Source organism: Hypanus sabinus, chromosome 14 (genome assembly GCF_030144855.1).
Source record: "Hypanus sabinus isolate sHypSab1 chromosome 14, sHypSab1.hap1, whole genome shotgun sequence".
NCBI classification, from domain to species: domain Eukaryota; kingdom Metazoa; phylum Chordata; class Chondrichthyes; order Myliobatiformes; family Dasyatidae; genus Hypanus; species Hypanus sabinus.
The window spans coordinates 51,638,649-51,662,418 of record NC_082719.1 but is presented as its reverse complement, the minus strand read 5'-3'; the positions used below and the strand labels follow the sequence as shown (position 1 = coordinate 51,662,418).

The 23,770-nt window shown below is 36.6% G+C and overlaps 1 protein-coding gene across 2 annotated transcripts; it reads right to left on the bottom strand.

Annotated features, from left to right (window-relative positions):
- Nucleotides 1-1,616: 1,616 nt before the first annotated feature.
- ociad1 (OCIA domain containing 1) lies at nucleotides 1,617-23,669 on the bottom strand. Of its 2 annotated transcripts, none has more exons than XM_059989166.1 (8): nucleotides 23,251-23,669; nucleotides 13,943-14,027; nucleotides 9,678-9,731; nucleotides 9,546-9,593; nucleotides 8,279-8,414; nucleotides 7,444-7,532; nucleotides 4,352-4,507; nucleotides 1,617-2,972 (listed from the first exon to the last, which is right to left on the bottom strand). In XM_059989166.1, exons 1-8 carry the CDS (start codon nucleotides 23,335-23,337, stop codon nucleotides 2,935-2,937), a joined length of 693 nt encoding a protein of 230 aa, XP_059845149.1. In that variant the 5' UTR covers nucleotides 23,338-23,669; the 3' UTR covers nucleotides 1,617-2,934. The 2 variants fall into 2 exon arrangements, with proteins under 2 accessions (XP_059845149.1, XP_059845148.1); XM_059989165.1 differs by having other exon boundaries at nucleotides 7,444-7,640; nucleotides 23,251-23,665.
- Nucleotides 23,670-23,770: the final 101 nt, after the last annotated feature.

The window sequence follows — 23,770 nt, the reverse complement described above, 5'->3', positions numbered from 1 at the left end:
TTGGATAAAAGAGAAAGGCTGCAATCACTTGCCCCATTGTTGAAATGTTCCCACAACCAATGATCTCACTTTAAGGACTCTATCTTATGTTTGCGTTATTTATTGCTATTTATTTATATTTACATTTGCAGTTTGTTGTCTTCTGCACTCTGGTTGATCTTTCATTGATCCTGTTATAGTTACTATTCTACAGATTTGCTGAGTATGCCCACAGTAAATGAATCTCAGGTTTGTATGTGGTGACGTATATATACTTCGATAATAATATGTACAGTCCTTTGAACTTCAAGATCACACCTATGTGTTGGACCCAGGACAGATCCTCTGATATACGAATGCCAAGGAATTTAAATGACTGGTAATCACGGACGAAGGTGGACTGGGAAGAGGTGTTCCATCAAGCTGTCACCCAAGTCTTTTATTCTTGATAACAAAGGACACTACATCATGAACATCGAATTCTATGGATTCTGGAATTGTCCTTGTGGTTTGAGGATAGCAAATATAACACCACTATTTAAAATGTATAGATAGAGAAAACAGTGAACTACTTACCTCTTAACCAAACAGCACTGTTAGGGAAAACATCTGATACTAGATAAATAATGAAACACCTTGAACAAAATAATAGGATTCAGAAGAGCCAACAATTAATGACAGGGAAGTCATGCTTGTAATTGTTGGAATTTTTTGACAATGCAACTAGCAGAATAGTGAAGGGGGAACCAGCTGATATGATGCATTTGGATTTTAAGGAATTCCAAAAACTCCTGCAAAACTGGTTGATCAGCAAGTTTAGAATCTATTGAATTGGGGGTAACGCACTGACATAAATTGAGTTCTGATAAAGGGTCTCAGCTTGAAGCATTAACTGTTTATTCTTCTCCGTATATGGCATTAGGCTATATGTGTTGTATATAAAATGCATTCTTCTACTTACGAGGTATACACAGTAATTTCCATACCCATAATTTGTACTGTCATGGAGCTGGGCAATGGGAATTTCATCATCTGCAGATTCCTCTCCAAGAAGCATATCATCTTAACATGTAAACATGTCAATAACCATTGTAGTTACTGGTTCTAAACAATGAGAGTTCTCATCTTACAACATTATGGGAATACCATCACCAGAAAGAACTGTAGTGACTCAAAGTGCAGCTCCTCAAAGGTAATTAATGAAGGACTTCAAACAGAAGCCTCACCAATGGCTCTCAGGTTTCAAAAGAAAAATCATAGCAGATACATAAAACTTAACAATTGGAATTGTATTTTCATTGGAAAACCGGTCATTGGAGGACAGACAGAAAATGCTGTATAGCCTGCAGTGTAATTCCAGCATCTGCAGTGATAGAAATAAGATTATATTTTCATTCTGATGGTCTTTCATCAGAACTGAGAACTTCTCAAATCAGAAGCTCACTTTTTTCCTTTCATATGTATTCGTAACACATTGCCAAATCACTTAATGCCCTGTTAAATACCGTTGTTAATTTGTTACATCCCACTCCCTAAATATCCTAACTTTATTCTCTCTGCAAATATACTTCTTACAGTTAATTATAAGGTAAAAATTTGTATAGACTGAATGAAAGAACAGGACTATGTTCAATAAATATTTGACAGAAATAGCACGAGACATTTAATTTTTTGTAAGATTCAAATGTATTGTTACATCAGTAGTTACACTGTCACGAATATAATAAAACCTGTCTATACTATCTTTTAGTCTTAACAGTCACATTCTTACAGATACTGATTGCAAAGTTTCATCGGTAAATCTGACTATCCTCCTCGGGCACAAATTAGTCAAATGACAAGTCTCCTTAGAGACACCTCCTTATATACCCTCTTGAGTGAGCAGGGCAATGAGTGGGGCTAAATGCTCAATACTGATTGGATGGATCTGAATTATGTATTCTTGACTGGTTACTTTGAATTGGACTTGTTTGGATTGGTCAATTTTTTAGGCCAAACCCTCTTTAGGAATGTGTGGTCAGACTGGAGCTATCTCTACACTCTTAGAATGTACATTTCGGTCCCCCCATATTCTACTGATTCTCTAATCTTTCTCTTGTAGACATTCTCTTCTTTGCCACGGATGTTGGCCTCATCAAACCTTGGTCTACATAAGCATGATAGGCAGTGTTCAATGATGCCAACTCGTTCTACTCTCAAGTTTTTTAAGACACTCTTATGTTCTGTGATCTTGTTCTTCAATGGCCTTCCAGTATCACCAATATTTAGCATGATTATAGAGATATGGAGTATACAACTCCCTGACACAGTTTGTTAGGCCTTCTAGGTGCCACTTTCAGTCCGTTTACCTTTTTAGGTGCTTCTTAGCCCTTTTCTAACTGTGTCCTCACTTTTTGCTGTTAACTGGACACCATAAGACTGTCCTTTTAGTTGTTGTCGCCAAGGCTTTTGTTTCAATACTGTCCAAGATGCACAAAAGCTTCTGTAGTTAGTTATGAATATAATAAACAATGAAAACTATCATTTTAGTATAGTCCACTATTTTGGTTTAATTTGATTAACAGCAGCACCATTTTTCAGAAATCATAGTAAAGAATCATTCATATTAAGGTTGTTCATTGCACCTTTAAGCTAAAGGAATATTTTATTTTGTATTTTTCCTGTGCAAAACAATTTCATTGTGAAATGATTGCATGTATTAACAAGAATATTTGTGGCATTTCTACAAATCCTAATTCTCATAATAAGAAACAGGACAAGTCCTTGACTGACATTACCAGCTTAGATTTACTATCCGTAACAGGCAAAGTGGGTTCCAGTATAATGTATATTGTAATTTTTGTCATCTCATCTGTAGAGTATGAGTCCAGCTTTCCAGATTAAATAATGCTGAAGAGTATGGTGATAATAAATATTTTTGGGTTTATTGCAAGCTCATTGTTGTTGCTGTATTTCTTATTCGTCCCAGGCATCTCCATACTTGTTGGTTTTTGCTATGGGGAAAGACAATCAAAACACTGATTAGAATCAGGACCAGAAGCAGATTTAATATACTGGCATCATGATATCACTAATATCATATGTCATGAAATTTGTTGCCAGCAGTGCAGTGCAATAAATAATAAAAACCTGTAAATTACCTTAAATTAAATAATTTAATTATTTTTTAAAAAAATTGAAAAAAGAGAAATCAAAAGTAGTGGGCCATTCAGAAATCTGATGGCAGAGGGGAGAAAGTGTTGAGTGTGTGTTTTCAGGCTCCTGTCTCTCCTCCTTGATGTTAGGAAGGCACGTTCTGGTGATGAGGGTCCTAAGTGATGGCCTTTTTGTGGCATCGCAAGAAACATCTAATAAATGACAAAATTAATCTGTACATAAAAACTATAATATGTATGTATTCAGCTACAGATCCTCATGAGTATCCAATGATGAGTAACTCACCTGACAATGCAAATCTTTCAAACAACTAAACAGCACAAGTCAGGAATGTGATCGCATATTCTCTACTCGAATGGATAAGCAGAACTCTGTTAACTCCCAAATAGTTTTCGTCATCCATGACAAAATAACCCGATTTGATTGGTAATCCATCCTCCACTGGCACACCGTATTACCAGTGTGTACTGTATCCTAAAAATGCTGTCATTACTTGCTGGACTACTTCAATAACAGCTCCCATAATAGCAACAAATGGGAACATCACCAAGTCACTTTGGAAGTGGATATATTACCGAACGATTACCAAAATTCAAACAATTTGTTTAAACCAATTAAAAGAAATCTTAAATCTCCATAGTACTTATCATTCCAATTTGGACAATTTGGAACTGTATCATTTGTACATATTTAGGTAATTCTTAATCAAACGATAATTGAGTTGCCACCATCATAAGAAACCTAGCTTTCACGTGATGGTGCCACAGAAGCATAGTGGTTAGTGTGATGCTATTACAGCTTGGGGTGTTGGGAGTTCAGCGTTCAATTCCGGTGCAGTCTGTAAGGATGTTGTACGTTGTAGGGTGCTATGGTAGCACAATCGCTAGCGCGACATTATTACAGCTTGGCATGGAATTCAGAGTTCAATTCCGGTACCAGCTGTAAGGAGTCTGTACGTTCTCCCTGTGACCCTGTGGGTTTCCTCCAGGTGATCCGGTTTCCTGCCACAGTTCAAAGATGTACCTGTTAGTAGGTTAATTGGTTAATGCAAGTTGTCCGGTAATTAGGCTAGGGTTAAATAGGTGGGTTGCTGTAAGGCACAGTGCATTAGACCAGAAGGGCCTATTCTGTGCTATCTCTCTTAAAAAAAAAGCACCATGGGGTAAAGGAATATGGCCTTCCCATTCTCCCTGACAATAAATAGATAACTGAGCACCTTTGTTGCCAGGTATTCTCTGTGGAGTTGGTTTGTGCAGAGACTCTGCCTTTTGTGTAACCGTAACTTCATACTGCTCCCTGTTTTTGTTTCTCAATTCATCATATGTCATGGGCTTTCTTTGAGGTTTTGATTCTTCACTCTCTGGAGCAGGTGCTATGATAAAAACGAAACAAACAAAACCACTTTAGATGAGATTAATGATCTGTAAAGTATCCTTCAACATGCAGCAAAACAAGCCACAATTTTATTTGCCTCATAAAATTAATGTTTTCATTTATAAAGCGGACAGTATCCTTGAACCTACATCTGCAGTGTAAACTGGTAGACTATGGTCATGCTACCACCTGTAGAACATACCAATGTCAACCATGATGTAATTCTGCATGCTCAGGCAGAAATCCAGACAAATATACTCTGCTGTCAGAGAGGCTTGTCTTGTAGCATATTAACATTTAAAAGCTGAAAACCAATTTGGCAAATTTCCCAGCGTATTGTAATTCATTGAACTTTAGTCATTAACAAGAACTTTTTTAATACACAATATCTTCTTGTAAAATTGTATTAGATAGTACAACTTAAAACAGATGTGGACATGATAGAAAAATGAGTGAATTGAAAGTAAAGGACAGAAGGACTGCAATAATTATTTTTATATCACATTGTATGCCAGGAATATTCCATGCTTTCTCAGAAAATCCATAAATGAACAGCTTTGAAATCTGTCTATCACATAATACACAGCACAATATATAGAAGCTTAGTCTGGTATGACACCGAGTACAATGAGCAAGGGATGAAGAGGAGAAAACAGGCAGTGAGCAGGGCAAGGGAGGAGTGAGAAAGGAAACAGCAAAAACAGATGGACAGAAAGGAAAAAAATCCAAGATTCAGGAAGTCAAAATTTAAATCAAGCAAGAATGTCTGATGGCTTACTACATTTCAAAAAATAATGATTCTATGGAATTTGGTAGCGAAGCAATGGAAAGATGGCAAGTACTGTTCAGAGGGTAGTTGATGGAGCAGAAGCTGAAAACTGGATGATGGTACACATTGTTTAAAGTTGACATAGAATAATTATCGAGGTAATAACTATGGGTAAGAAAATGAAAGAATCTTAGAGGCAGCTCAAAGAGGATTTGGGGTAATAAGCTTCAAGTCCTGGGCATGCTTGCACTAAATCCCCACGCATGGTAATGTGGCTCAGAGCCAGCTGTGGTAGACGCTGGCTAGTTTCCAAATAAGAATATTTAAAAATTGACTTCCTATGCGATTATATAGCTTTAAAAAAAATCTATACACAAGATAAGGAAAGTTAATATGAAATTAGTCATAAATATTGAGTTTTAATTGAAGAGCAATGCTAATACTGTTTCTCTAGCTAGTCAGATTATTCAACTGGAAATGCCAAAACGGCAGGTCCTTGATCCAGGAATGTCTTTGGAAATTTATAAAATCCTTTAGTAGACTAGTGTAAACTACATTAATTTCTTAGACATAAAACTGTTTTGAATAAAGGGAGTATTCCTGTGAACATCTCCAGTCACATCACTAAAATTAGCAAAATGTGTTGACTTCAGAAAGTTTAAAATTACATTAAATATCTTCAAAAAAATATATCTAACCATTAAAAAATGTGCCATAAATCTAATGCTTTCAAAATTTCTACATCTATTAACTGCAAAGCAAAATTGTTTTACATCAAGGAGTATGCACATCACCCTGTACAGTTAGCCCTCCTTATCCGCGGGGGATTGGTTCCGGGATCCCCCCCCCCCACGGATACTAAAAAACACGGATGCTCAAGTCCCTTATTTAACCTGTCTCTGTGCAGTGGACTATAGGACCTGGCGGAGCACCAGAGCTTATTTAACCTGTCTCAGTGTGGTGGACTTTAGGACCCGGCAGAGCTCTGGACCTTATTTAACCTGTCTCAGTGCAGTGGACTTTAGGACCCGGGGGAGCTTGGGACCCACCGCTCACCATGTTTCTGTTCTGTTGATGGAAAACGATCACGATTGAAAATAAAGTGGAAATAATAAAGCAATCAGAAACAGGTGAAACACCATCGGTGATTGGAAAAGCATTAGGCTATAATCAGTCAACGATCAGAACAATTTTAAAGGATAAAGTGAGTATAATGGAGCATGTGAAAGGCCCTGCCCCGATGAAAGCTACAATTATTACTAAGCAACTCAGTGGTTTAATTATTGAAATACATACGTTCCTCAAGTGTTTTATATGCACAGAAAGGTAAAATATATACTACATACTAAGTCAAACATTTGACTAACTGACGCTAAATAATACCGGATGTACCTGTTCTGACTCAGACAACTTCCATTTTTTTCCTGATCCCGATCTGTGGTAACCTATGCACATCCTTCCGTATACTTTAAATCATCTCTAGATTACTTATAATACCTAATATAACGTAAATGCTATGTAAATAGTAGTTATACTGTATTGTTTAGGGAATAATGACAAGAAAAAAAGTCTGTACATGCTCAAACAACAAGTGTTGGAGAGAAAACTTCCGGGTTTTCCTGATCCGCACATGCGGAACCCGCGGATAAGGAGGGTCGACTGTACTTTCAAATATCTTGAGGCTTCAGTTGACAAACAAGACATATTATTTATTTTAAACAGAAGCTTCTATCTTACAATATTTAAACTCTAATCATCATGAGCAAAGTCTGTTATTTGATTGTGAATTTCTATCTGAAGCTTCCAGTTTAATGGTTTCCTTTAGTGGTGCATTTTAAAATATTTGTGGACTGGCACATATAGCTTCAAAAGTATCATGAAGTGCATAAAGATGCCCCAGAAATGACAGCTAAACAAAAAATAATTAAAAAAAAAATCAACAAAATTTAAACACATTATCCAAAAGAAATATTTTGCCTTGAGATAAAAATATCAGAGGCAGGGGGTCTCGGCCCGAAACGTCGACAGCGCTCCTCCCTATTGATGCTGCCTGTCCTGCTGCATTCCACCAGCATTTTGTGTGTGTTGCTTAAAATGATTAAGTTTGTGAGGTGATTGAATTACTCTTCAAAATGATGTGTTAACAAAAGTACAAAAAAGATCACCTGGAGCATTGTCAATTCCTGTAGGAGCTGACTCACTTAGTGTAGAACTGAATGGAACAGACTCGTAGTTGGCCTCTGGAGAACTGTAGCTGTAATCAGAGTAAGAGCTATTTACGTCATGCTGAAAGGTTGAAGTAGAAGGTAAAGTTTGATGCTGTCCAGTGCTCTCTGAAAATTCAGACTTTGGATGTGAATTCCTGAAATACAAAATGTTTAAATTTCTCTAGAAAATCCAATCTACATTTCAAGCCAAAATTAGCCATTGAAAAGAAATATTCTCAACATGTTTATGAGAAAACAATAAATAGGCATGTATACAATTCATAAAAAAAACTAAAACTATTGTGATTTTGGTTACTGTGTTTTATACTGCATGGTATTCATTTGATATCCAATTGCAAGGTAACAGCTTGACAGAGTAGCAAATCTTCCTGACATGATACCATGAACAAGTCTGATAATCAGTCTTCCTATCGTTACTACTGAAGCAAGCCATCAACTCTTTAATAATACAAAATAATTTTAAAATTACATTGCAGGCTTCCAGAAGTTAAAACTGTGCATCATCCATTGCAAAAACATTTCTTATGGTTTGTTAGATATCTCCTTCTGTAATCATTAGGAAACACAGTCAGTTATACAATTTCACTGGTGGTCAAGGGACAGCATTTGCTGTTCTCAGGAACAGCAAACATTGAATAGATTTTAACAAAGTATATTATTTCTCAAAGGAGAAAATTTCCTTGCATCAATTCACATTAAGGATATTCAATTGCAACCTATAAATAAGTTATATAACTATTCCTTTAAAATACACAGAATAATGGCAACTGACTGATGCTGATGTGAAAATCTTCTACGTCCTTGCCGCAGAGCTTCTCCGAGTGGTGAATTCTCCAGTCTCATGAACTTTTCTTGGCACGTTCTCATGTAGGAAATCTTTCCTACAAGGTAGCCACAAATACCAGCAACTGAGAAGGGAATGAATTGAATTGACTTTATTTATTACATCCTTCATATACATGAGGAGTAAAAATCTTTATGTTACATCTCTGCCTAAATGTGCAATCATAGTAATTTATAATAAATAGAGTAGTCATTGTAACACAGAAATACACTCAAATCAATGTGAGTTAATCAGTCTGATGGCCTGGTGGAAGAAGCTGTCCTGGAGCCTGTTGGTCCTGGCTTTTATGCTGCAGTACCATTTCTTGGTTGGTAGCAGCTGGAATAGATTGTGGTTGGGGTGACTCGGGACCCCAATGATCCTTCGGGCCCTTTTTACACACCTGCCTTCGTAAATATCCTGAATCTTGGGAAATTCACAACTACAGATACACTGGGCTATCCACATCATTCTCTGCAGAGTCCTGCGATCAAGGGAGGTTGAGTTCCCATACCAGGCTGTGATGCAGCCAGTCAGGATGCTCTCAATTGTGCCCTGTCGAACGTTCTTAGGATTTGGGGGCCCATACCAAACTTCCTCAACGGCCTGAGGTGAAAGAGGCGCTGTTGTGCCTTTTTCACCACACAGCTGGTGCGTACAGACCACGTGAGGTCTTTGGTGATGCGGATGTTGAGGAACTTAAAGCTGTTTACACTCTCAACCCCAGATCCATTGATGTCAATAGGGGTTAGCCCACCTCCATTCCTCCTGTAATCCACAACCAGCTCCTTTGTTTTTGCGACATTGAGGGAGAGATTGTTTTCTTGATATCACTGTGTCAGAGGGATGACTTCTTCCCTGCAGGTTGCCTCGTTATTGTTTGACATTAGACCAATCAATTTAGTGACATCGGCAAATTTAATTAGTAATTCTGGGTATACTAGTTTAGAAAGTGTCAGCTTAGTATAGGGGACATATTATACAAATTGCACCAAAGCAATATCAAGACTGAAAGTCTTCAGTTCCACTGATAAACTAAGATCTCTTTCCCCTAAATATAAAAAACTCTGTTTTGCTATCTGCATCATGTGACTATTGATTTTGACAGATTGCTAGAAATATACTTCTCCAAGCAGATGAACTGAATCAGCATAAGGTATAGTAATTACAAACTAGTTTCACCAAAGCTTATGAAATGAATACTAACTTCACTCACATGCAACTTTTGGAATAGATCCAAAACGAGTTGAAGTAGAAAGGACTCCTAAACAGAAAAAAACAAAATTAAAATCAACCAATCAGGAAGAAAATAATTTTAAGCATAAAGTTTACTACTTTAAAGGTTTACCTCTAGAAATGAGAACTTGAGTTATCAGCATACTCGTCCCAGCAAAAGGTAGTGCTGTAAATAATATTAAAACTTGAATTATTGTTTTATTGAAAATTGACTGTGCAAAGTTACAGCTCTAATTCAATAATAGATATTTCTAGCAGAATTTTGATGACTCATTTTGTTAAAATATTAATGCAACCCAAAGTACAAGGTGAAATTCCAGAGAGAAAGATGATATTTAAGAAGTTTATTCACCAGTAAGATGTTTAAAATTAGTTTGGCTCTACATGGTCCATAGCTGTTTATGGCACATGAATGCACTGTACATAATTGTGTTGTCAATTTGACAAAATGTAATTTTTGATGTTATTTGAAATACTGGACTTCAGGAAAGAACATTACATACAAAATTCTGAAAACTTCCATCTAATTTACAGAATGCAAGACCTAATTTATTAATGGAAAACTAATCTAGACATGGGATTGCAATCCTGTATGAAAACTGGAAATGTGAATCACTAATAACTGTGTTTATATCAAATGCAGCATTGCAGAAAGCACTTTACAGGTAAGTGTAGCCACAGGTACATTACTGCAAAAGGAAGATTTGCTGGACATTTTGAACACAAGGCACCTAACACAAAATAAACAGATAATCTATTTTAGTGAAGTTAACTGAAGATAAAGTTTGACCAACATAATAGAACTTCCTTCCGTGTGTCTTATACACCATGAAACTCTAATAAGACACTAATAATAGATTACATTGAACCTCAATTATATAAATGACAGCACTCTCAGTATGGCATTACTTACTGCATTAGCCTGATGTATTTGTTCAAGCTTTTGGAAATGACCAATTTACCTAACTGAAAAGTAAAAAATACTACCACCGAACCTTAAAAGGTCTCTATGCTGCAAAATAGAAACAATTTTTGAAATCTCAGTTTGCAGAATCAATATAACTAGACTTTATTAAGACAAAAAAAAAACACATTTAAATTGCTAGAAACACTGTGCACACATTGAAGAGAGGAGTAACAGAGCCACATTTCAGATCGGAATCAGAATCAGGTTTGATATCACTGGTATATGTCATGAAATTTGTTGCTTTGTGGCTGCAGTACATTGTCATACATAATAAAGTAACACTATAAATTACAACAAGTACATATTAAAAAAAATAATTTAGTAGTGTAAAAAGAGAGGAAAAAATACTGAGGTATTGTACAGCAGTTCACTGTCCATTCAGAAATCTGATAGTGGAAGAAAAGAAGCTGTTCCTGAAATGTTGAGTGTCTTTCTTCAGACTCCTGTATCTTCCCCTTGAGGGCATGTCTTGGGTGGTGGGGGTCCTTAATGACGGAGCCACCTTTTTCGAGGCATTGCCTTTTGAAGGTATCCTGGATGCTAGGGAGGCTAGTGCCCAGCATAGAGCTGGCTGACTTTCCAACTTTCTGCAGTTTTTTCCAATCCTGTGCATGCCAGACAGTGATGCAACCAGTTAGAATGCTCTCCACAGTACATCTGTAGAAATTTGTGAGTCTTTGGTGACATACCAATTCTCCTCAACCTCCAAATGAAATATAGCAACTGTTGTGCCTTCTTGTAATTGCATCAAAATGTTGGGCCCAGGATAGATCATCAGAGATGTTGACACTCAGGAACTTAAAAATGCTTACCCTTTCCACTTCTGATTCCCTGGTGAGGACTGGTGTGTGTTTCCTTGGCTTCCCCTTTCTGAAGGCCACAACCAATTCCTGGTCTTACTGACTTTTGAGTGCAAGGTTGTTGTTGTGACACCACTCAACCAGCTGACCTATCTCACTCAAACCTTGCAATTCAGTCGACATTCTTGCGAAGTGTTTCTACATTCTCTCTAAGCTTCCTATACTGTGGTGACCATAACCACACATAATACTGCAAGTGCAACCTAACCAATGTTTCATACAACATTAACACAACGTTCCATCGCTTAATCAATACTTTGACTAATAAAGGCAGCATGATTTGTGCTTTCCTACTTAATCCCAGGTTTCTCTGTTCACAAACACTCTCTCGGGCCACACCATTTCCCATGTCAATCCTGCCCTAGTTTAACACTTGCCCAGGTTAAGTGTCATCTGTCATTTCCTTGTCCACTTTCCTGGTTGATCTGTACCCTGTTATAATCTAAGATGATCTTCTTTACTGTCTACTGTATTATCAATTTTTGTATTATCTGAAAACATGTGAACTATCCATTGAAGATTTTAATAAATGTGTAACCAAACAGATGACCTAAGACTGATCTTTCCAGGACATCACTGGTACAATCTGAAAAACAACTTTCCACTACCATCTGTCTCCTTCTGCCAAGCAAATTTTGTATATAATTGTACATCTTTGGCAGTTAACACAAACAGCACATTTTACTGTATGTTTTGATGTACAGTACATGTGATAATTAAATCTGAATCTGACCCCATATGTTTTACCCTTCTGGACAAACATAACATGCAAAATCTCATCAAAGGCTTTGCTAAAGTTCATGCAACCCTGCCCTCAATTAAATAGACAACTTCCCATACACAAAAGAATGCTGACTATCCTTAATCAGCCCTTGCCTTTACTAATGCAAATAAATCCGTTCTGTTGGAATCCTCCCCGATAACTTTCCCATCACTGATGCAAGGCTCAATAGTCTGCAGTTCCATATCTTATCCCTGCGACCCTTCTTAAATAAAGGCACAACAGTTATTCTTCAATTTTCCAGCACCTCACTTGTAGTTAACAAAGATATAAACACTTCTTTCAAAGCACTGACAGCCTTTTCTATTGCTTCCGTTAAAAATCCAGAATATCTCTGGTCAAGTCCTGGTGATTTATACATCTTATGACCTCTAACATGCCATTTCCTTTGTAAAGTTGGTAGGCTCCAGGATATCACTCTTTCTTTCCTTAACTCACTAGCTTTTATGTCCTTCCCATGGTAAATATAGGAAAATGTTAATTTAAAATCCAGCTATCTCCTATAACAACACTGATCCTTAAGAGGATCCACTCTCATTTCAGTCATGATCTTCATTGCCATTTGTGCAGGTTTGCTTGTCATTGCTCATCTCGAACTGGAGTCAGGTTCTAGTGTTCAAAGAAAATGTCCAGATTGCAAAGGGGAATGTATATATTATTGAAAGAGCAGTGAAGTGTGAGATTAGATTAAGGGTCCAATTGGAATTTTAAGGAGAGATCAAGGGGGGTATTAATGGAAATCCCACTAATTCTTATCAATTAGAGCAGAAATCACTACACTATTTCAAATTCAGTAAGAGACAGGAAGAAAATATAGACAATTAGATATAATATAAATAGGTTAGTGAGAACTAAAAATTATTTGCACCAGTTTTAACTAAGGATTGTTTTATAATTTGTTCTAACTAACTTCCAGAAGCAAAAGCAAAACATATCAAACTATGCTGTAAAAATACTGAAACTATTCACTATACTTACAGTACTGTGCAAGTCTCTTCACATATATAGTATATAGCTAGGGTGCCTAAGACTTTTGCACTGTACTGTACGTGTTAACATGGAGTGAAGAGTAAGTCTGTAAATCTGGCAGGAGCAAAGGATGTTGGTAATGGTGAAGGTGCAGGAGGGGTTGGGAAAGGTGGCAGAGAAGGTATGCCAGGGCACAAGGTGGTATGGGTACAGGCACAGCCAGCTCTGAGACACCTGAGAAAGTCATTTGATTTCAAACAATTAGTTGATTGACCATTACAGAATGTCTCTCTGGTGCTTCCCATTCCCTCCCCACCCCTCTCCCTTCCCCTTTTCCCAACCATGATTCACCTCTCCCTGCCCCCTTCCCACTCTCAGTTCACTATAGACTTGTATCAGAATCAGGTTTATCATCACTCAGATATGTCATGAAAATTGTTTACAGTGCAATCAATAAATTTACTACAGTACTGTGCAAAAGTCTTAGGCAACCTAGTTTTATATATATAGATATATATATATGTATGTGCCTAAGACTTCTGCACATTTACTGTATGCTTTCATAATGCAAGGTACAAATGGTACAAATTCATTATTATAAGTTATGATTTGAAGATAACCCAAGTGATTACAGAAAACATTCACAGTGGAATTTATAAATCTACTTAGAAGCATGAATTCCTTTAAAACATTTAGTGCTTCTTACAAACTAACAATTTACTTTTCTATTGATTGGTACAACACTTTAAAAGTCAGCTCACAAACCACACGAAGAGTGAACGAGCAGAATATATACATACACCTATAGTAGAAACTCTCCCGATTGCATTCCTTGAAGACTCTTCTTTCTTCTTCAGTAGGGATATATGATGCATCCACTGGGTTCTGTAGAATAACAAAAGATTAATTCCACAACTAAATGAAAACAAACTTATAATAAAATGTAACTGCTCCACTACTAGTTAGTAAGTATATAGGTAGGTTGAAACTGAGCCCTCAAACTACACAGGTCGAGCAACAAATTCTGATTTGTAATTTCAACAAGTGTATACTGTAGTTATGAGTTGTATCTTCTGGTTCACCTCCTACTGCAGTCAAAGCTCAGTTGCTGATGAGGAGGTTTTTTTTTGTTTAAAGTGAGTTTGGCAGTTAGAAATGTACAAAAAAAAGCCCTACCGACAGATCAGGAGAAATAAATTTGAATAAGCAATAGTATAATGCAACAAGTAAACCTGCAGCTTGCAAAGACAAAGAAGGAGTGCCATTTATATGGAAGTTGCTTGTATGACAATTTCCTTTTTAAGTGACAGACATTTCTTTTGCTTATAACATCAGTTTATTTTTAGCAAACTTGCTTAGTACTTCAAAAGAAAATCAAATATATTGATTTATTGATGATCCTATGCTGGCATAATTCTAGTGGCTTAAAATAAGTTTCAAAGCATAAATTGCAGAAAAAAATGAGAAGAGTGCCTCAAATCCAGAGATATTGCATAATGCTTGGGCAGTTTGTTTGTACTTACTATTTGCAAGGAATGCACTTCACCTGAAATGTTGGATAATATTTTAAAAAACTCAGGAGGGAGTGAACCTTTTGTGGAGTTATCCAGATGCAACTTGCTTTTAAGTTGAATCCAAGGCTTGGAAGCCATGTATTAAATATCTAATTGCTCACCATTAGTCAACCTGTGTACAACGGTGTTTCCTATTCAACAATAATTTTGTATTTGACTTTGGAATGTTTGCCTTTTTACAAGTTACAGGCAGGTTGTTTACAAAACTAAAGATAATATTCTTCCCCACCTGACGTCAGCCTTTAAGTTTAGGAACATAATAAACAGCAGCAATAGGACTTTTGACCTCTTATGCACAACCCACAATTCAAAAAAGATCAAGAATGATCTTTCACTCCATAGCACTTACTGTCTAAGCCAAATCCCACAATATGTAAAAAAATATCTACAATTTAAGGCAATTCTGTTGATGTATCTGTGTTTTCCATCAAGGATACCTCTCTAACTGGACTGATAGGACCCTGAATGGTTTCTGTTCTCTTGCACTTACTTATGCTCTCTCCAGAAGCATAATAGTAATCATTCCTCTAGTTTTCATCTTCCACATAATCGGTCTTTGCATTCTCTAGATGGGTGACTCTCCACTATTTTTATCATAAACAGTGCAATGCCACCTTTAAATACAGTTTCCCTTAAGGACATCCCAAAAAGAATCCATTCCTTTGATCAGAACATCACCAATGGCAACATCAGCACTGTGCATACAGGAAGAGGCCTGAAAGTTTTTCTATTATTTAAAAGGCACAAGTTAGATATTTGATGGAACCCATTCCAGTTACCCTACTGAGTGCTGGTCTAATAGCACTCAAGGAACATTACATTGTTTATGATAATTCTGGAATAATAACAGCTTTCTGAACTTCTTACATTCAACACTTTGGATAACCCTTGTGGAATTCCCATTTGGACTTCACTCAAATTAGAAATTGCTAAACTTCATAATCACTTATTAAATGTAAGACAAAGAAAAACAAATCTAATTGCATCTAAATCAGGGGTTCCCAACCTTCTTTATGCTATAGACCAATACTATTAAGCAAGGAGTCCATGGACTGCAGGTTGGGAACCCCGATTAAATCCATTTTGATGAATGGCCCCTTAACCTTAACAATTAAACAGTGGACTGAATCTCCTTTTTTTCCTGAGATTAATCAGAAGGCATTATCAGGCTTCTGTAAGCATCTTCCAAAAATGTAGAGAGAGCTTAGAGATCCTTCTAACAGTTAAAGGTTGTTTATCTGAAAGCAGTATTCTTTGCAAGATACACAAATTAATAGCACGAATAAATAAGTATGAGTTAATAGCCACTGTGGAGATGCAGTTGCAAAGTGTCCAAGGATGCAAATCAAATATTTTGGGATCACATTTGGGCATTTTTATCTTCTAAACTAAATGAGTAATAATTCTGGAGGACAGTATAAATATGCCTTGGAAATCAATGAGGAAATATTACTTATTGCTTAAGGAGAATGTGATAACTGATGATTTGATAATTAAGATGTCTTTCAGGGAGCAATATGTTTGCAATAGAATTTTATAAAAAGAAAGTGAGTGATTGGATCCAAACTAAAATGAAGGCTTTTAAATAAAGCAGGATTGCAGAAGATGCAAATTGGCAATGGTAGGCTGGGAATCTATATTTAAAAGGTACAACACTAAACAAGTAATGGTTAACATTTAGAGTTTTCATGCAGTTTACAACGGACACATTCTTTTCACAGGCAGAAAATGCCAAAGCAAAAGTGGTTTGGTGATAGGTAATAAGTAAAAGTGTGAATAAACGAGAAACTGCTTGCAATGTTGCCAAAAAGAGCAATCTACCTGATGGCTGAGAAAATGTCAAAATTCTAAGACGCTTAAGATAGTGATAAAAAAGAGAAAATGGAACATTAGAATAATCTAGTGTAAAATAAAGTTGAAGACCTTTCATAGACATGTATAAAGGAAACATGAACTGATTATATGGTTCCTGCTTAAATAAATAAGAGTATGAAGTCAATGGTGAGCTCAAAGCAAATAGCATTAGTTTACAAAAGCTTTGGAAATATTTATAGGAATGAAAGCCAAAAAATCCCCAAGGCCTGATGACCTGCATCTCAGAGTTTAAAGCAAGCTGGTTTTAAAGACAGCAAAAGAAACAGTTATCTTCATAAATTCCATGGATCTAAAACAGTTCTCACTGATTACAAGTTAGCAAATACAACCTCACTATTTTGATAGATGGAGAAGAATATAGATGGCTACCTATTTCAGTTAACTTGATGTCATTACTTATGAAAATGCTGCACTTTATTAAGTTTTAACAGGACATTAGATCTGGGCAACCCAATTAACGTATATTTAGATTTTCAGAGCTTTTGATAAAGTATCACACAGAGGCTTGCAACCAAAGTTAGCACACAGAGTAATAATGGTAAGATACCGGCAGAGGATTGGTTGATCAATGAAATTTTTGAAGTAAGTAGCTCATATTTAAAATGACAAGTTGGAAATAGTGGGGTGCTATTACAAGGTTTGGTGCTGGGGAAATCCAACATTCACAGTCTATCTCAGTGATTGGTGGTGGGGGGGGGGGAAATCCATGTTTACTAATAATACAAAGCTAATGGCAGTGAGGGTTTTAAGACAATGCAAAGAGTCTTCATAGGGATATACAGATCAAATTCAAAGGATTCAAAATACATTTATTATCAACGTACATATGCAGCATACAAGCCTGAGGTTCATCTTCCCCACTTATAGCCATGAAACACAGAAAAGCATGGACCTCCTACAGTTGCAAGCAAAAGAGCCAAGGGATGGGAGAGGTGGATGAAAAGGGATGAGCAGAGCAGGAAGTCATGGAGAGAATGGTCCCTTCAGAAAGTAGAAAGGGGAAATTAGAGACTGAAGAAATGAAGATATGACTGGTCAAAAGATTCCAGGATGTAACAACCATCTCAAACTTCTGGATGCATATCATTTTAATCCTCTTTTCTATTCCCATGGTTCCCAACCCAATTCCATCTGCCCGTTACCCACATACTTATTGACTTGGGTTTTCCTATCAAACACCATTCTCCTTTGCCCCATTCCACCTGCCCATCACCCCTCCATCATCTGCTTTATTACCAACTTGCTTGCATGTAGTGTCTTCCTTCCACCCTCGACCTGACCTGAAACAATGACTCACTTTTTCTCCAGATGCTGCTCAATCACTGAATTCCTTCTACAGTTTGATTTTTTTGATCCAGATTCCAGCACCTACTGTCACTTGTATCTCCAAATCATTTATAATCTTATTGCAAGTTTGTATCTCTAAAGCACGCAGGAAGGGAAGGACTGTTCCTGATTAGTAGACCACCAGCTCAGTGCATCTACTAAGAGAATACAAGATGTGATTCTAAATAATGTTCCAACCGCACACCCCTCCCAGAACAGGCTGTGTCATTACTCAAACAGTCTCCTCAATCGTTCTTCAGAATATTCCAATTTATCATCATTAAGCTTCCCACAGGACTGAAGGAAAAATGTTTCAATTCCAACGTCACCATTTCAAAACTAAGATCACTCCAGACTCAGATGCAATATGCAGATGACCTGTCCAGATACAGACTCAGAAGTCTTCAACCTCTATAAACAATGGGTCCACAAAGAGTCCTTGGAATATATGGATCATGTCCCATTGCAGTCATCTCTCAGCAAAACCAGAGATTTAAAAAGAATTGAAACCAAGTAGGACTTCCAGTGTATCATTAGTCCATCTAATGAAAAACCTGCTTGGTGACCAAAACTTCAACTGTACATGATGTGCATGTCAATGAGTCATTTAACCAAGAAAACAATCCTCATTTCCAGCCATGCAATGGCTTCTGGCTATGAAAACAGACTTCCTCTTTACCACAAATTAATGCTAAAGGCTACTTAACATGCCCCCCCCCGCCCCCAGGCCCCAAAGACACAGTCCAACAAAATCTGCAATAACGAACAACCAGTTCTTTGCACTGGAACGTGCAAATGCAATTTGAATTGGGGCTTCATGCAATATTACTTAAAATGCCAAAATGGAACTGTTTTATTTCCCTAATACAGATCATTAATTACAAGTTGTATTCAATTAACTGTAATATAGAAAAAATGTCAAGTTAACATGCTAGTCAAGAAAGTTGCCGATGTCCATTTGAAGCATAGCCTGAAAAGTACCTGTCTGATGAGAAGAAATGTAAGTGCAATGTCTACAATGAAGAGACCTAAATTGGCATTATTCCATCGACAGTTTTGAGAACTGGCTTGATTTATCATTTTACCTGAGTACCTGAGTTTTGGTCTAACACTGTCACAAAAAGGGTTGATGACCTTGTTCTAGGAATTCATTTATCTTTCTTTCTAAATCTTTTTATTAATATTAGTAATATGGACAGAATACAAATGATATATTGATAAAGAAATTACCAACATATAAATTCCATTGCATATGAAAAAAACATACATAATAGTTACAATATAAATGAGTTTACCAAGACATAAGCCATAAAATATATGTATGAACATAGTAAGTCTAAATATTTCATAATATATGATATAAAGAAAACAGAAAAAAGAAAGAAAAAAAACAAAAAAAATTATAATGCCAAACTAGCTAATCTAATCTAATAACTAATATAGAAGAAAAAAGAAGCAAAAAAAGAGAGAAAAAAAAGGGGGCTGTTTATAATATCTCACAAAAATAAGTATTCATCAATGCCGTCACTTCCTGTCCTCTCAAAATACATAAGCTAAAAGCTGGGAAATCAAATGAACTTGGCACAGGGTCATATTACATCATATGAAAATGTTGAATAAATGGTCTCCATAACTTTTCAAATTTAATAGAAGTCTCAAAAGTACCACTTCTAATTTTTTCTAAATTTAAACATAACATAGTTTGAGAGAACCAATTAAATACAGTGGGAGGATTAATTTCTTTCCAATTCAACAATATAGATCTTCTAGCCATCAGAGTTAGAAATGCAATCATTCGACGGGCAGAAGAAGATAAATGCAGTGAGTCTAAGATTGGTAAACCAAAAATTGCGGTAATAGGATGAGGTTGTAAATTGATATTCAAAACCGCAGAAATAATATCAAAAATATCTTTCCAATATTTCTCCAAAAATGAACAAGACCAAAACATATGAGTTAAAGACGCAATTTCAGAATGACATCTATCACAAATAGGACTAATATGAGAGTAAAAATGAGCTAATTTATCCTTGGACATATGGGCCCTATGTACAACCTTAAAATTAATGAATGTTTGGCACATAACGATGATGTATTAACTAATTGAAGAATTCTATCCCAATTCTCACTAGAAATACTAAGACTAAGCTCTCTTTCCCAATCCTTTTTAGTCTTATAAAGAGGCTCTGAACGTATCTTCATAATTATATTATAAAGTTTTGAAATAAGCCCTTTTTGAAAAGGGTCTAATTCAAATAAACTCTCCCAAAATATCTGAAGGCACAAAATTTGGAAACGTAGAGAGTACAGAACTTAAAAAATGTCTAATCTGTAAATATCTAAAAAAATGAAATCTAGGCAAGTTATATTTGTTGGATAATTGCTCAAAAGACATGAAACAATTATCTAAAAATAAATCAGAAAATCTTAGTAATCCTTTAGTTTTCCAAGCCGAATAAGCTTGATCTATAATGGAAGGGTGAAAAAAAACAATTAGATACAATAGGACTATTTAAAACGAATTGAGTCAACCCAAAAAATCTCCGAAATTGAAACCATATACGCAAAGTATGTTTAACTATCGGGTTGTCAATTCGTTTCGGCAATTTAGAAAGAGCAAAAGGGAGAGAAGTCCCTAAAATAGAACCCAGAGCATAAGCTGATACCGATTTAGTTTCTAAACTCACCCAACAAGGGCCAAAAGATCCACCCCCATCTTTCAACCAACATAACAAATATCTAATATTAACTGCCCAATAGTAAAATCTGAAATTAGGTAATGCTAACCCGCCTTCCTTTTTTGTCTTCTGTAAATATGTTTTACCTAACCTGGGATTTTTATACTGCCATATATATGAAGAAATTTTAGAGTCAACATTAGTAAAAAAAGATTTCAGGATAAAAATTGGTATCGCTTGAAAAATATATAAAAACTTAGGTAAAATAACCATCTTAATAGCATTAATCCTACCTATTAGGGATAAAGATAAAGGTGACCACTTAGTAAACAAACCTTTAATCTGATCAATTAAGGGTAAAAAATTAAATCTAAATAAATCTTTATGGTTTTTTGTGATTTTGATCCCTAAATAAGTAAAAGAGTCATTAACTAATTTAAAAGGTAAATTTCCATAAATTGGGACCCGTTTATTCAAAGGAAACAATTCACTTTTATTAAGATTTAACTTATACCCAGAAAACTCACTAAATTGAGCCAATAATGATAAAACTGCTGGAATGGATTTCACCGGGTTAGAAATGAACAGTAATAAATCACCTGCATACAAAGATAACTTATGAATATCTGTCCCACGATTAATAACCAAAATATCCTGTGATTGTCTGATGACAATTGCCAAAGGTTCTAAGGCAATGTTAAATAGTAATGGACTAAGAGGACATCCTTGTCTAGTGCCCCGAAATAGAAAAAAAAAGGGAGATCTTTGATTATTGGTAAACACTGAGGCTACTGGAGTATGATAAATCAATTTAATCCATGATATAAATATCAGACTAAAATTAAACTTCTCCAACACATTAAATAAGTAAGGCCATTCAACTCTATCAAATGCTTTCTCCGCATCTAATGAAATCACGCATTCTGAAGTGTCATGTGAGGGAGTATAAACAATATTCAACAATCTCCTAATGTTAAAAAAAGAATAACGATTTTTAATAAAACCAGTTTGATCATCTGAAATAATTTTGGGTAATACCTTCTCCAATCTAGATGCCAGTAACTTGGAAAAAATCTTGGAGTCTACATTCAATAAAGATATAGGTCTATAAGAAGCACAGTTAGTAGGGTCTTTATCTTCCTTCAATATTAAAGAAATGGAAGCTCTATAAAAAGATTGTGGCAAATTCCCCAATCTAATGGCTTCCTCAAAAACCTTACCTAACCAAGGGGAAAGAGTAGCGGAAAATTTTTTTTAAAATTCAACTGTATAACCATCTGGACCCGGTGCTTTCCCAGAATTCATTGAGGAAATAGCCCCCTTAATTTCTACATCCGTAATAGGAGTATCCAATATCAAAAGATCATCAGATGATAATCTTGGAAAATTTAATTTCCCAAGAAAATCAGACATGGTATTATGATCTTGAGGAAATTCAGATTGATACAGGGAGGTATAGAAGTCTTGAAATGCCTTATTTATCTCATCATGATTAACTGTCAGATTCCCATTCTGCTGACCAATCTTAGTGATTTGGCGTTTAACCAAAAGGAATTCATTTATTATCATGTCATCAAAATGATTGAAAGGAACCTTAAGGAATACTTAAACCATTGATGCTGAAAAGGGAACTAAAGCAATACAGTACAAAAGTTTGAAAAGGATAATTCAGTGCAGTCAGTGAGAGTGAAAACACTCACATAAGCATTAATCACATACCATTTCGACAGAAATAGAGTGACCATATGCATGTTTCAGATTAGCAGATTAGTAGAGAAAACTATGAGCAGTTTCAAAATCCTGGGAGAGTGATCTCATGCAGTCTCTCATGGTTCCAGAACACAATCAAGAAAGCTCACTAATGCCTTTACTTTAAGAAAGCTGAAGAGAGCTGGACTTTGCAAAACTATACTGACATCCTTCTACACGTGCAATAGAGAGCATTCTATCATGCTACATCACTGTATGGTATGGAAACTGTGCCGGGCAGGAACACTCTACAACGGGTAGTCAAACTGCCCAAATGCATCAAGGTCATATATAACGAAAGTGCTGGAAAAGATCCAGTAACTTCACGAAGGATCCCATTCATGGACTGTTTGTCCCACTCCCATTAAGGAGGCGGCTATGTAGCAGCCACGTTAAGACCACCAGACTCCAAATTAGTTACTGTCCCCAAGCAGTAAGGCTGACCTACACCTCCACAACTTCATGACCTCCTGTCGGTTAAATTACACTCCTGTGCCTCTTGTTTCTTTATGGATAATCAATCTATGTATACAAACTATGTATATAAGCTATCTTATGTATTTGTTGTGTTTTTATATTATTCTGTTTTTGTGTTGTATCAGATTCGGAGTAACAATTATTCTGTTCTTTACACTTGTATACTGGAAATGACATTAAACAATCTTGAATCACGATTACTCCGGGCACTACAACCCCGACAGTTAGAGGGCCAGCTCCTCTCTGAAGCACCTGGCCGGGAACGTTCCTCCGTTCATAGTGAAGGGTAACACGAATCCACAGACCAAGGCAGTAGGCGAGCTGGTCACCATTCCTCCAGAGCAAATATGGGCCTGATACAGCTTGCTACCTGCTGACTCCAATGTCACGCCTAACTCCATCCCCCGAGGGACCCCGTTCACCAGATACCTGGACGGAGCCGACCGTGGACCCGGGTGGCGGCTGCTCCTCCTCCCCGCTGAGGGAGTACTCCACCCCGGCCGTACTTCGCGCCATCAACGGTCACACGGCGAGGTAGGCGCACCTCACCCTCCAACGATCATTGCGCGCAAGACCCGGAAACATTTCAGTTAATGGAACAGTGGTGCCGGAAATAGTTTGCGGGCAGCTCCTAAACTAGGTCAACAACCAACAGCTCAAAGAGACAGACGTAAATCCGTTACACGGGGCATAGAAACGTTCACCGTCTGCTGTTATTAACTTCAGCTCAATACTTTATGTCTTCAATAAAAGAAATGTTTAAATAATTGTGTTCAACCCATCTTTAGCAGCATAGCTACAAGCAAGCAGTTTTGCAACACGTCCAGGACAAACGTTCCCCCCAAAGTTCACACTCTTTATCTTCACTTCCTCATTTGCCTTTAAATAGTCGGAAGACCGGAACGTAACTGAACGGCGTTGCTGTCTGATCGACAACCCGACGCACCAA

What these genes read in the sequence shown, in the direction of transcription:
- ociad1 (XM_059989165.1), bottom strand. Translation starts at nt 23,337, where the DNA reads ATGGCGCGAAGTACGGCCGGGGTGGAGTACTCCCTCAGCGGGGAGGAG. An exon ending in CCACGGTCGGCTCCGTCCAG is followed by an intron (nt 14,028 to 23,250) that starts GTATCTGGTGAA and finishes GTTATTCTACAG; the next exon opens with AACCCAGTGGATGCATCATA. An exon ending in AGGAATTGACAATGCTCCAG is followed by an intron (nt 4,508 to 7,443) that starts GTGATCTTTTTT and finishes TTTTTATCATAG; the next exon opens with CACCTGCTCCAGAGAGTGAA.